Source organism: Nothoprocta perdicaria, unplaced genomic scaffold (assembly GCF_003342845.1).
Source record: "Nothoprocta perdicaria isolate Ctin4 unplaced genomic scaffold, notPer1 scaffold_19, whole genome shotgun sequence".
Classification (NCBI taxonomy): Eukaryota; Metazoa; Chordata; class Aves; order Tinamiformes; family Tinamidae; genus Nothoprocta; species Nothoprocta perdicaria.
The window spans coordinates 673402-686782 of NW_020455093.1; the positions used below are offsets into that span (position 1 = coordinate 673402).

The window sequence follows — 13381 nt, forward strand, 5'->3', positions numbered from 1 at the left end:
TGTAAATATAATTACAGTGGCACATTAGTACAAGAAGAATTTGCAATTTGAAGAGTAGTGCCACTTTTCTTGTGAGGGATGGAGAGATCCAAAATGTTTGATTAAAAATGAAAGATATGTGCTTGAAGACATTTCTCCCTCTAAAAAAGATGGTTTTCTTGCAGATGTTGCTAAAAGAAAATGAAGTTCCTTCTAGCAAAACATTAGTGTTATCTTTTGCTGTTGTTTCCCCCAAGTACTAGATCTGGGAATAGACCAGGTCTTAAAATAGGTGTAAGTTAGACTGATAGATCATGAATTTGTATCACAATGAATAGAGAATTCATTCATCCATTAGAAATAAATACGGAATATTGTATTTATGTAGCGTGGACTAAGAAATCTTCCACCTGGAACTTCAGGGCAAAAATAATACTTTTATTGCCATTTCAACCAGTCTTTTGTCTTTTTTTCTGTTGTTGTTAATTAACTAAAATTGTGGTTTGTCATTTAAACTGTTGTTTAAACCTGTAGCAACTCGATTAGAATTCCTCTCACAGAAAGTGAGAGCTCTCGTTCTTGAAGGGGTTGTGTTCTTGAAAGTTCATTTTCAGTGTCACTCAACTCTTGTGTGAAAAACAGCACACCTCAAAGCAGAGGTCTGTGCGCATGAGGTGCTTAAATTCTGATTGTAATCAGGGGCGTCACAGTCAGTGGTGTGTAGAGAATAATTCAGCTAATCAGCCATTAGGGGCTTGATTCAGATATCCACCTAATTGTGGATATTTGCAACAGTTTGAGATGTCCCAAGGCATGCACCTGGCCTGTAGCTGCTGGCCCAGAGACTGTAGCTCCCCTGTCATATGTGATAGTGTTGTGCATATGTCTTGAATGCCCTTGTGTATCTCAGTCATCACTGTCTGGGTTTAAGCAGCTGAATCAAATCTATTGTGTCTGCTTAAGGCTGGGTTACTTTCTAGGCTTCACTGACAATGTAAGCCATAATAAGAGCTTATACACCTAATGATACCTAACCTTCAGTGTTTTAATCTTGTGCTGAATCCTTTCCATTAGCTGCTCATGAAGAATGAGTTTTATTTTTGCAGGACTGAAGTTTTCTGTTAGCGAGATCCATTAGCTGTTATATACATACTCATGTATATATTTAATATATAAAAAGGAAAATGAAGCTCCAAGAAACAAAATAGAAATGTAGAATATATGCAGTTACCTGTATAAAAGAGACTAGGTACATTTATTTTCCTATCAGAGTACTAAAAGGAGAAAGAGAAAAGAAAACTTAAAACTTGACTTTGTGTCTTTTTAAGCAGTCACTTCCACCTAAGTCTGTGAGATTACAAAGCCTTTAGCTTTCCCTTCATGGGATCAGCATATGCAGATTTGTCTGGAAAACTCACATTTTTGTCTTTTGTGCCCTCCACAGCACTGTTAATGTATAAGATATACATTAYGTATACATAAGGTATACATGGTTTCTGCATATTTTGGCCCTTGTACTTGACTAATTACCAAAAACAACCCAAAAACCTAATTGTTGCAGATATTTAATTTGTGTCTCGTTTGTAGAGAACTCAGTGCTTTATTGGAACCATTAAACAGCTATAGCAAACCACATCATTATAAAATTTGGGAATATGAACAGCTGGTATCATGAGATTATAATTTAATAAAGGGCAAAATGTTCTCCTGATCATGCTACTCACTTCAGGTTGAAAACTCCCTTACTGCTTTTAAGTTCCCTTTGTCTGTTTTTACACGACAGCTGCTGCTTAAATCAACGGTCATTAAAATAAGCTATTAACGCACAGCGTCTGAGTGCTGGTGTGCTTGGCTTTAGGTCACCGGCCTAATTAAAGCACGAGTCTAACGCTGGCTGTTGTGTGTTGGCTGTGCTCACAGGACGAATCCGCCGTTTCCTCTAGGCCGTCCGCTGCCCTGCTGCACTGGACGACGTCCAGAACCATGAAGGTGCTGTCGGACACCACGACGACAACGAAGGCCGTGCTGCACGCCGTCAGCGACGGGCAGTGGTGGAGGAGGTCACTCACCTACCTGCGGCCGCTGCACGTAAGGGCTGCCTGAGGGGCCTCCAGGTGTCCCCGACGCCCTCGTGTAGGACAGGGCTCCTTTTGCCGGGTCTGGTGGCTGAAGAGCTCAGCTGGATGAACGGGCCTCAAGGGGCTCCGCGAGCAGATCTTGGCGAAAGAGCGGATCTCTGAGCTGCTCCTTTTCTTCTTGTTCTAACCAGTCTTTTCTTACCTTTTTTTTTAGCCTGGTGATAGAAGGCATGCTTGAAATTTGGCAGAACTTCAGAGCTTTGGGGAATAAAAACCAGTGAAGTTCTCTCTTTAAATAGCSTTCTTTTATTTTCCAAAACTGTTCCTTTTCAGTTCCCTTTTCCTGCTTTCTATTTTTCCATGTATCTTCCTGTAATGTTTAGAATGTCTACTTCTCTTGTGCTACTTTTGAGAATAATTCTTTTTCTTAGAAATACTGGACTGATGTAGTACTGTTTTATGTTGGAAGATTCCTGTTCTCCCCTTCTGAATTAAGTAGTATTTTCATTTAGAGTTGCTTCACTTCTGTACAGCAATTAYAGAATATTACCATTTTTATAATTGTAAAGCTTTTCTTCCCCTACAATTAGGTTTAGCTACACTACTATTTTTCCCCCCCCCCCACCACCTTAGGGTCAAGAATTTGGAGATGTGTTGAAAAAGGGGCCTGGAGAAAATGCCACTGTGGAAAAGCAAGGCTGTCATCCMTTTTATGAATCTCTCATTGCTGAGCCGTATGTTGCAGAAGTAAGTGTCTGTTGCAGAGGTCTGAATTTAATTTTCGAGTTGAGATTTTACAATTAAGTAATAATCTTGGTTTTGATTGCCTAAATATGGATTTCAGGTCTTGTGCAATAATAAAATTATCAAGCTCAATTCCTGCATTAACTTTCATCTCTACGATTTTTTTATGTGATGCAAAATAACCAAATAGAGTGGCATGGTGTAGTGGGCACGGGTCATTTAGTTGTCATATTTTCCTTCTAGTCTGAAGTGAGCTATGGCACATACCAGAACAATTCTCTGGAGAGCTTTGCAGAAGTCCTACTGAGAACAGAGAAACTCACAGAAACAAAGAGTGAAGGAAAGGACCCACTGCCCACTACGGAAGGTACGGATACATATATGCATGCAGACTTACATATGTATTTTTGATACAGTACAGAGGATTTTATATYCCTCTGAAGGGATAACAGTGGAAGCAGTTATTACTCTCTTGTTAAGTACATGCTTGGAAGAAAATTGGAATGTTGTTAGGTTGAGCTTGATAGAAGAATATGAACCAAACTATGGTGCTGTTTGGCTTTATATTGGTGGTATGTTGCCTGTAATGACTGTTGTTGAAGAGTGGAGATGACAATTGCTCCACCAGCAAGTATTTATGTTCGAGATGACAGACACTCCACAATTAATGATTTTACAACATTAATCATTAATTTTCCAGAGAAAGGGAGAAAAGGCTATTTTTATGGATTCCTTGCTTTCTTTTCCCAGAAAGCTGGGGAACAGTTGTTAGAATGTATAAAAGTAACTTAGTAAGTGTTCAAAGCAGAAAATACAAATTTTGCAAACCTCTTCATAAAGATTTTAATATTAGATATTTCCAGAGGTCTGTTATCTTTCCTTGGACAGCCTCCTGGGTACTTTCAATGTAGCAGAAACAAGCTGTCACCAGCAAAACAAAACAAAAAAAATATTAGTAAAAGCTCTTTGAAGCAGAGATTCTGATGGACAGGTCAGTAGTTGCAGTAACTATGTTGCCATCTAGAGCATCTCTGTGATGACTTTTCATATGAAAGTTTACTCCTTATGTGCTGGACCCTTGCTGAGGGTCAGCGTTTAAATCCACTTCAGTCTGATGGCAATTTAATGATAATCCGAAAATTGTGGGTGATCATTCAAGCCTCTTGTAATTCATCCTTCAGAATAAAGAATTCCTTGTGGGTTTGTGTGCATCTAAATTACGCAGGTCTCTTGCCAGCCTGTCCTCAGGAGTGATTTGCGTGTGAGGGCAACATTGGTATATGAGATTTCTTTAAGATAAGCAAAGAGCTAGGCACCTGGAACAGGGTTTTTGCTGATTAGAAATAATAAGATAAAAAATAACACCAAATAACTGTAAGTACGTGTTTTGATTATTTATTTTGCAAGCGTGCTTGCAATTCCCTGTGCTAATTCTGGCCACGTTTGCTATGAATTATGAAGGGTTTCCTAGAACTAGGAACCCCAACACCTAGTATTCAGAGTTTCATGAGAGCAACTATTCTGTCATTGTTTGTTGGATCTTTAATAGCAACCACTGTGAGGTTTTGCTTTAATTCAGAAGGAAAYGCTGTGTAAAGCAGCATGTTACCTGTTGCCTACTGACAGACAGTAGGTGCTCACGTTGTCCCTGTGCTGGTTCTTCTGCTGGCGGCCCAGCAGTTGTTCATTCTGTCTTGGACAGTGCATAACAGAAACATCGCCTGGTTATGCAGGTGGAACAGGTAGTTTTGAGGACAGTTTTACCAGATGTAAATCTTTTTATAGACAGATTCATTGTTTTTTATTGATGTATTCGTTTCTGCTGTGTCTGGGTGTGGATATTTGTCTGGTAGCAATCTTGTTGGGAGGTTATTGTTTGAAGTGTTTTGTTTGCTCAGCTTTTGTCCAATTTCAGTTGAAATGTAAGTGACTAGAGCTGGCTAATCTGGCTTTAAGCATTAAATTCACATTTTTTGCCAGATAGGTGCCTTTTTTCTTTCTTAATTCCTGTTCATATTGGACAAGTGGAAGTGGAAAGTCAGACCTGCTGCTTGTGCTGTTTTCGAAGAGTGTGGTTTGTCCATCCTTTCATCTTCTGTCTGCTCATAGTGACTGTTGTTCATTTTCCTCCAGTACTTTCTTTTGACTCTTAACTTTAAGATGTTTTAAGTGTTGACATTACAGGAACGGACAAAATTTTTTCTTTACTTCTATGTTGTTACTAAAGGAACYCATTGTAGTCTGTGACACCTGTCCTTTGATATTGAATTAGGTCATCTTAACTGCAGGCCGTTGGTACTTCCATCAGTTTAACAACGCAGTCTAGATATAACTGCCCGGGAGAGAGTAAAGGACTTTTGTTGCCTGCTTTGCAATGTGTATGAGGCAAATAAACTGATTTATGTCCCTGATCTTGCTGAGAATTCCTGTGCCTGGTTTTGTTCCACTGATCTTGTTTATTCATGTGACACTTCTTATGGCATGTTGTATTCAGGGATAAGCAAATTAGAGCTCCACTTTGGCAGAGAGAAGACACTTTGTCCCATTTCTCTCAATGATATCTTACCATGTTGTCAATGTTACACTGTTACCTTGATTTTTACAAACAACCCATTTGGGTGGTAAATCGGTGCAGATGATGACTTTGTTTAGCATCTGTTACTGCAATATCTCATTCTTGTTTGGTTAATGCATAAAATACTTTGCCTGGAAGTCAAGGTAAAGCTGTACTGCAGTTTAATTACATATTATCTGTTTTTGGAGTGCACTGATTAGTGTTTAATTAAGTATGTATAGAGCGCTTCAAGCTAGTGTCTAATAAAATATGGTTAATCTGAAAATATTTCAGTTGCTAATTGTCAAGGCTAGATGGGTCAGTAATTAAAACTTTATTTCCCCTTCTTATGTCTTGCAGTTCTGCTACAGCTGGCATGTGATGCTTTACCCAATGATACAGCCTTGTCTCTTGCCTATCTGCTTGCACTGCCACAGGTGTGTTCATTTGATGATGTTTTTATTATTATATTTTTCTAGGAAACACTCTTCTTGGGATTACTACAAGAAAATAGAATTTCTTTAGGGTTCTAATTAAGTTTTAATTTAGGGTTTTAATTCAGTTTAATATTTACGTATTTGGGCTGGAGCATTTAACAGAATTTGCCAACGTCGTTGAATTGAGTTATGAGCATAGCACTGCTGAGAACACAAGTTTTCTTAGTTACAGTAGGAGTTCGCCATCGGACTGACAGTTTGATGTACTGCAGAAATGCAATAGCTTTGTGGTACAGAGCAAACAGAGCTGTTGTTTGAAAATCATTTGGGGAAGGTGGCTGGAGCAAGGGGAGGAAAGTATCATAATTATCTTTACCTGTTGGTGGTTTTTACTTCCTGATTTACTTCTGTAAAGTCAAAAAGGAAAACATGTAGAATCAGAGCTATTTCTAAATCACACCAAGTAGCATTTAGAAAGTTTGTGCACTTTAATGTTATATGCTTGCTAATTCTTTCATCTAAATAAATGCTCTCTTTCTCCTAGGTGGTAGATGCCAACAAGTGCTTTGAAAAGCAATTGCCTTCTGCTTTAACTCTCCAGCTGGCAAGTTATTACTACAGCCTGCAGATCTATGCTCGTTTGGCACCGTGTTTCAAGGACAAATGCCACCCCCTCTACAGGGTTGGTACTCTTTCTTTTTAAAACCATATTCATTAATGTGCAGCATTAAAGCTTTTCTAAAAAGCCAGTGTGCGAGTTAAGCCTGTTAAAGAGCTGATCTGACTTATACTGTGAACAGCCTGTTAGGCTGTGYATAATTATTCCTCTACAATGCTGCAAACAGACAGGTACTTAACAGCTTCTGGAAGAGCATCGTGCATTCGTGATGTGCAATATTAAGCATCCTTTATAGTAAGTGGCATTATCCATCTTCAAAGATGCTTATAAATATCAAGCAAATAATGAGCATAACCTTTACTGTCATCTTGTGGTATTCAGAAACTACAGCACATTCTTAGATTAGTCAGCTGTCCATTTAAGTAAGGGCTGTGCTGTTTGGAAAGTTTCCTTTATTTCCTGTCTTGAGGTATGTTTTGTATTTTAGACAACACATTGATTTTAAAATTCATTTCTTTTGATTAACTTGTTATCCTTGGATATTACCTTGATATCCTTGGACAAATGTCTTTTTGTTTCTTCRAAATGATAGAACTTTGCTTCTTATTTGTCACCTGTGATCAAGACAGTTATGCCATCAGTAAATGCTGCATTGCATCTTAGCAGGTGACATCCAAAAGATTAATAAGGCACTAGTTGCCATTCCTATTAAGCTTGAGTGAAGACTCGGAACTGAAAATTCTTCCATTCTTTGGAGTCTCGGAAAGATTCCGAGAGCCTTTTTGAATTTACACCAGCTCTTTGCTTCTGTAGGGTTCCTCTCTGCCCCTGTATAGTTTTCAACCTAGCGTTCTGTTACAGTTAAGAGAGCATTCTGGCTATGAGTTGTCTGAAAAGAGGCAATTTCTACTAATCATGAAAGAGAGGAAGACATTTTTTCCCATTCACAAAGTAACTTTTGAGTTGCAGAGTTTTGATACTAGCCCATTTTTGGACTAGTATCTTTTCATGCTCTTGTAGATTTGCATTCTGTTGCCTCCTGTTCAAAAGATAAATCAAAACTTAGACCATGACTGAATTCGTGGAGCTTGTAAAACGTGTTGGTTGCAAGGAACTCATTTGCATTCATAAAATATCATTCTTTTCAGCCTAGATTTGCCTCTGGTGAGACACCTTTGATGAAAAAAGATGGTTTTTATTATTTTAGCTTCCATCTTATGAATGAAGGTGAAGGACGGTCTTATTTTCTGAAAGAAGCTTTGTAGCCTTTTAAAAGTGATGGGAATATAGACAGATATGTTACAGCTTCAACTGTTTCTACTCAGATTGCCATTTAATAATCCAAGTCTTAACAGCAGCACATGGTTCATCTCTTACCAATATGATTTTTGTCTGAATCTTTTGTTCCATTTTACTAAAATACCACATATGAATGTATGATAAGCAGTGTATTCCAGTCTGTTTTCTGAAAAGAATACCTGCTGTTATTCTGAGTACTGCTTTTAAATGATATCTTTTCGAAACAACTTTATGAGAAGAACTTGAATAACAGGACAAACAGAAACAAAACAAAAAGGAGGCCTCAATATTCATGGATACAGGAGAATCCACTTGCTCTTACCAATGCCAGGGGTATTCAATGAGGACTGTGACTGAAGAAGAAAGAAGAAAAAGGAACTGATGAGGAAGTGATGTTGCCTTTTTCCAATCAGAGGGAAAAAAAAGATAGCAGACTTAAATGGTGAATTTATGCTGTGAAACAGTGGTATGAGGAGACTTTCAGTATGCTTAAAGAAACTAAGGGAAGAGCATCCATATGGAGAAATGGAGGAATCCAAGGATTAGTCAGATATTTAACAAATGACTGAATAGGCAAAGACCTGTCTTAGTGTGATTACAAATTCAAATTTGTAATCAAATTCAAATTTGTAAACAAATTCAAATTCAGGCTGTATGGGGATGGAGGATATAGTTGTTTTGTTTTCCCTGTCCTGCAAGATTTTCTGTGTTGTGAGGAAGGTAGCTCTGTTTCTGGGAACCTTTCTATTGAGACCAGTTGCTGCTTAGAAAAAAAATAATTCGCATTTTGTTATTGTGGCAACTTTCTTGAAAAGTGTTTGGCAAAATGGGTGTACATTGCACCCTGGAATCCTGAATGTAATCTAGGACGCTTAGATAAGAGTGCGGGAATGTAAAGGAACTGCTGCACAGCAGAACAAGGGATTTGCTTGGTTATTTTATTTCTGTTGGCAGCTTATCTCTTCAGTTGTCCTGTCCTGCTGATCTGATAAGTGACTAGAACTCAGATATCTGGAGGATTGTTTTCTCTAAAAAGAAGTGAAGAAATTTAATTACCCCGAGGTTAATTAATAGATTATATTCCTGTCTTCATGCTAATAATCTAATGCTGAAGTGCTACTATAGTTTTGGAAAAGAGTACTTTACTGACCTTAGCTAGGAGACCAGGTTTATTTTTGGTGCCTCAAGCAATGCTTCCAACGAATACTGCTAAATTACAAGAAAAGATGGAGAATTTCAMCATTAATAATGCATGAGGGAAGAAGCTATTAGCAGAAATTCTTAAGGTTTTTTTTGCTTCCTTACCTATTATTTTCTTTCAAGAAAACAAGACAGTGTTTGATTCTTGTCCTTCTCCGGGCTGCAACTCCAGTATCTAAATAGGACTCTCAATGTTTCTTTTTTAGGATACTTTGGGTAATGCCAGGAGTTGCTAAGGAAGCTGGGAATTCTCTTCTTCAGAATTAGCAATTAAATAGTCTGAAATGGTGCACCTTGACAATGAACTTGTGTTTATGAACTTTTTTATTTTATGTATATTTTGTTTATTTTTTTCCTGCTACAGTTCCAACACTGTATAAGAGAGAAAATTAGAGGTTTTGAATTGGCCTGTCCTCGCCTCACATAAATTACAAAACAAATGCACTGTTTTACCGAGTGTTTTTTTTCTGCTGCTTTTACTTCTGCAGGCTTTCAGGGCAGGACATGACTGTGGCAAATATCTGTGGTGTGCGGCTTGTTCTCTCACCTCCTTTCTCACACAGGAAATAACAGCATGCCAGACATTTTTTAAATTGTTACCTGCTGGTGTACTTGGAACCGCTTATATAGAAATTTGTGTTGATCTTAGGGTTTTCCTTTTTTTCAGGTTTAACTTTGTTGCCAAGACAATTCTGTCACTTATTTGTGTAAGATTTGACCATACTTATAAATGCAATTGCATTAAGCCAGAAAAGCATGTCTATGATACTTATCCTATAGATTTAGGGGATACTTAGGAGGACTTAGGATATTGAAGTAAGGGCTGAGACACTAATTTTGGACTGGCATATATAGGATGTAAGGACGAGGGCAAGTCTGTGAGCTACCATATGTCTCACCAGTATTGAATGAGGTCTGAAACATTTTTATTACATGACATTGTAGACCAGATAGCAGGTAACCTCATATTGGTTGTACAGACTTATAAGAAACATAAAGAAACATAAAGCTAATAAATGACTGAATGTTGGTTTGTGCTTATTAAATATCCTTCCTCCTTCTTAATCTGTGAGCTTAAGTCAATATAAGGAATATATATTTTTAATTTGAAGTTGAATTTGTATACATGGCCTTTTACTGGAGTCTACTGATATGCATTACTATGCAAAACTGTGAAAAAACATCAGAGAGTCTTGTCTCGTTCTGTCTTGACATTGAGCTCTTAGTGCTAACTATCAAGTTTAGGACCAGTGTCTGTTGTAAATGGTAAATGAGGAGTGCTCTGTATTTTTGGCTTATGGAAGCTTTGAAGTACGATTATCTTTGCTGTTATTACTACTTTGGGTTCAATTACTACTCTGGCTCTAGCACTTACTTCTTTGCCCTTCTTTYTGTTCAGTTAGTGATGCTGAAAATGAGCAGATTCCCTTTGGCAATGTGATATCTCTCCTTTTCTTCACCGTTTGGATCTTCTGTTTTATGTTCTGCATTAAATTCRAGTTTATTTGCTGGTCTTTGAATCATCCTTGCCTTCACATGACATTAAAATGACTTTTTTGTTATTCACTGAAAACTGCTTTGCCTTCAATCCTGCTTCTTGTTTTAGGGCAACCTGAGCTTCACTTTTCTGTCAGGCTTCTGTTTATGCCTAACGCTACTTATACATGATCAGATGCTGTTTGGTATCCATTATAACTTGAAATGTGTGCATGTTCTGTTCGGTACATGCTCCTTTTCCTGGTGCTGTGCACATCCAGTGGATTCACTGCTGTCTCTCCTCTACCCTGAGAAGTGACCATCACACTTTATATCCCTTCACCAGCTCTCAGTCAATAAAAGGGCATCTTCTCCAGTCTTAGGGGAACTTAAGTTTTTTTCTAGTAGGCAGCCTCCCTTTTCTGGAGGGTTTTTCTGCAGTTTGTCTATGTTGCACCCTTTGTCCATATGTGTATGAGCCTCTTGTGGGCTAATAAGCCCGACTTCCTTTTACAAACTATTTCTCCTCAAACTTTATGCATACACTCAGGAAGGGCCTTTAAACCTCACTGCCCTGTGCCTCCAGGTTCCCTTTGAGATCCCTGTTATGGCTGGGAGATACTTCTCTAACTGCTCTGGCCTAGTGGTTGTTGGAAATGTTCAGAGATGCACCAYGTCTTGCTAACTCACATAGTTTCACTTCATTCTGCCTTGAGAACTCTGAGGCGAGTAACATCTGGTCACGATGGCATATGAACCATCATGACCATCACAAACATAAACCATCCAGTTGGTCTTGCACTTTCCATCCAACCTGACTGTTCTTTTCTGCCTCCCGTATCTTCAACAGTGAGGCCTGACCTGAGGAATTCATAGAGTTCTTCTACTATAGACTTACTCTACTATAGATTYATGCTTTGGTTTCTTTTTGAATTATGGTTTCTGTTTGGAATGGAAAAGATTAAGGCTGAATTTTTTCTCCCAAAGAAAGGTTCTTGAGTTCAAAGGTTCTTGAAAAGACCTCAAATTAAAGAGAATTCTGCACCATGACCATTTCAGTCTAGTAACATCTCTTTCCTTTCACTTACTGCTTGCTAGATTTCCTTAGRTGTAAAGGTTACTACCTTTTGCAAAGAGTAACAGCAGAGAAGAACATTTTTGAAAACATATACTCTCCACTTCATATTTCAACAAGCTGTTTTTCATGTACTGGCTATGTAAAGACTGTGTTACCTACTAAACTGTTCAATAGTATATGCCCTTGCCACTTGTTCTCATTGGCGCATTGCCATATACATCAAATATGGATGTGTATTAAATATAGCTTWTAGCTCTACTACACTTAGTGACTCGGATTTGAACTTTCAATGAGATAAGATCCAGGAAAAATTTGAAGTAAGAAAGAACAAAAAATTTTTGATTTTATGCACTCRTAAATTATTTTATGATTCCTAAAGAACTTGAGTGTATCATGCTGCCTTTTTGCTTATCATGCTTTATAAAATCTTCGGGGYACTTTTGTGCTTCTGCTAGAATTTTTTGGACTTCATCATGAAGGTGTATGTTAAATAGTTTAGAAGCTGTCGTGGATTCACTATAGATTTATCGTAGGCAATGTGTGCAGATTTTCTTCATAACTATCTAGTATTAGTATTAAGTTTTTATGGTTTTTTTTTCTGTTTAAAATAGTAAGACTTCTAACTACTGGCAATATTGGCATTTGCAAAGCTCTAATGATTTTTGTTATTTTCATGTTTGTTAGAACTAGATATCATATTTAATTGAACTAGATATCTAATTGAGTAGAATTTTTCATGTTTCATTCAAAGATGTGCAAAGATGTGTTTACTGTCAGTGGAAATACAAAAGAAGGTATAATTTCTTAAATTATGAATTTCTACATTCTACACACTGCTGAATGCTCACCACATTTCAATATTTTTCAATCATGGTGAAGTTGAGCAAACTTGCCTGAGTTTTTTAGCGTACAGAATGATACTTTAATATTCCAAAAGGACAGATTTCAAAGTTGTAGAGAATACCTCTTTCATAAAAATTTGGCTTCCACTGTGCTTGAAACATGCCAAAAAGAAATACTTCAATTTTGAGCCTCAGAGGAGAGTGGCAAATTTATTAGAGAAATTAGCTATTTTTTTAATCTGTTTTCAATTAATTCCACAGGCTGATCCAAAAGAGCTGATTAAGATGGTCACAAAGCATGTTAGTCAGTATGGCTATGCAGACTGGCCTGAAGAAGTAGCAACCCTGATAAATCAGCTGCATTACTACAACGAGCGGCTACTGGATTTCACCCAAGCCCAGGTCCTCCAAGGGCTTGGCAAAGGAGTGGATGTGCAGAGGTTTACAGCAGATGCCCAGTACAAGAGAGAAACTATACTAGGCCTGGCAGAGTAAGTAATGTCTATTCTAGTTATAATTTTAATTTGTAAATGAAACTTTTTGAAGCCTTAAACAGGGAGATGACTTTTCAGTCGTGCTGTCCTTTCAAAAGGTTGGGAAGTTACCACTTGCTTTGGTTATTTACAGTGGAATGCTACTATGAATAAGGATGTTTTTGTTCTACTACTCCAGGCAAATAAAATGTTGCTCGAACAAATGGATTGGTAAAACTTGCTTGGGAAGACTTGCTTCTTCATTAGTTGCTAATATTGAAAGTTCATCAGGAATGAGTGGAATAAGAGCATAGGTAGAGATCTCATCCAAAAAAAAAACTCCAAAGCAACAACAAAAACTTCAATCCTGAATGTAAATAAGTTAACTGTACGCTAACTCTACTCATGGTAATTTAGAGAAGGCTGCTCTATATTACTTCCTTTTTTGCTGTAATAACCCAGAATTACTGAAGCCTTCACTGTAGCTTTTGCATGCTTTTCTAAACTTTAGAATGTTTTTCCCCTCATTTTAGGTTATCAAAAATAGAAAACAAGAATTCTGTATGCTAGCAATTCCTTTTCATTTTAAACTGCTTTGTTAA

The 13381-nt window shown here is 37.6% G+C and overlaps 1 protein-coding gene across 1 annotated transcript in view; it reads left to right on the forward strand.

Moving 5' to 3' along the window:
- NBAS (neuroblastoma amplified sequence) overlaps positions 1–13381 on the forward strand; it is a 138504-nt gene that overhangs the window by 59294 nt on the left and 65829 nt on the right. Inside the window, exons 36-41 of the mRNA XM_026037058.1 lie at positions 1900–2067; positions 2691–2804; positions 3045–3168; positions 5716–5792; positions 6337–6474; positions 12568–12797. Of these exons, the coding sequence (XP_025892843.1) occupies positions 1900–2067; positions 2691–2804; positions 3045–3168; positions 5716–5792; positions 6337–6474; positions 12568–12797 (851 nt within the window). The remainder of the gene's footprint in view (positions 1–1899; positions 2068–2690; positions 2805–3044; positions 3169–5715; positions 5793–6336; positions 6475–12567; positions 12798–13381) is intronic.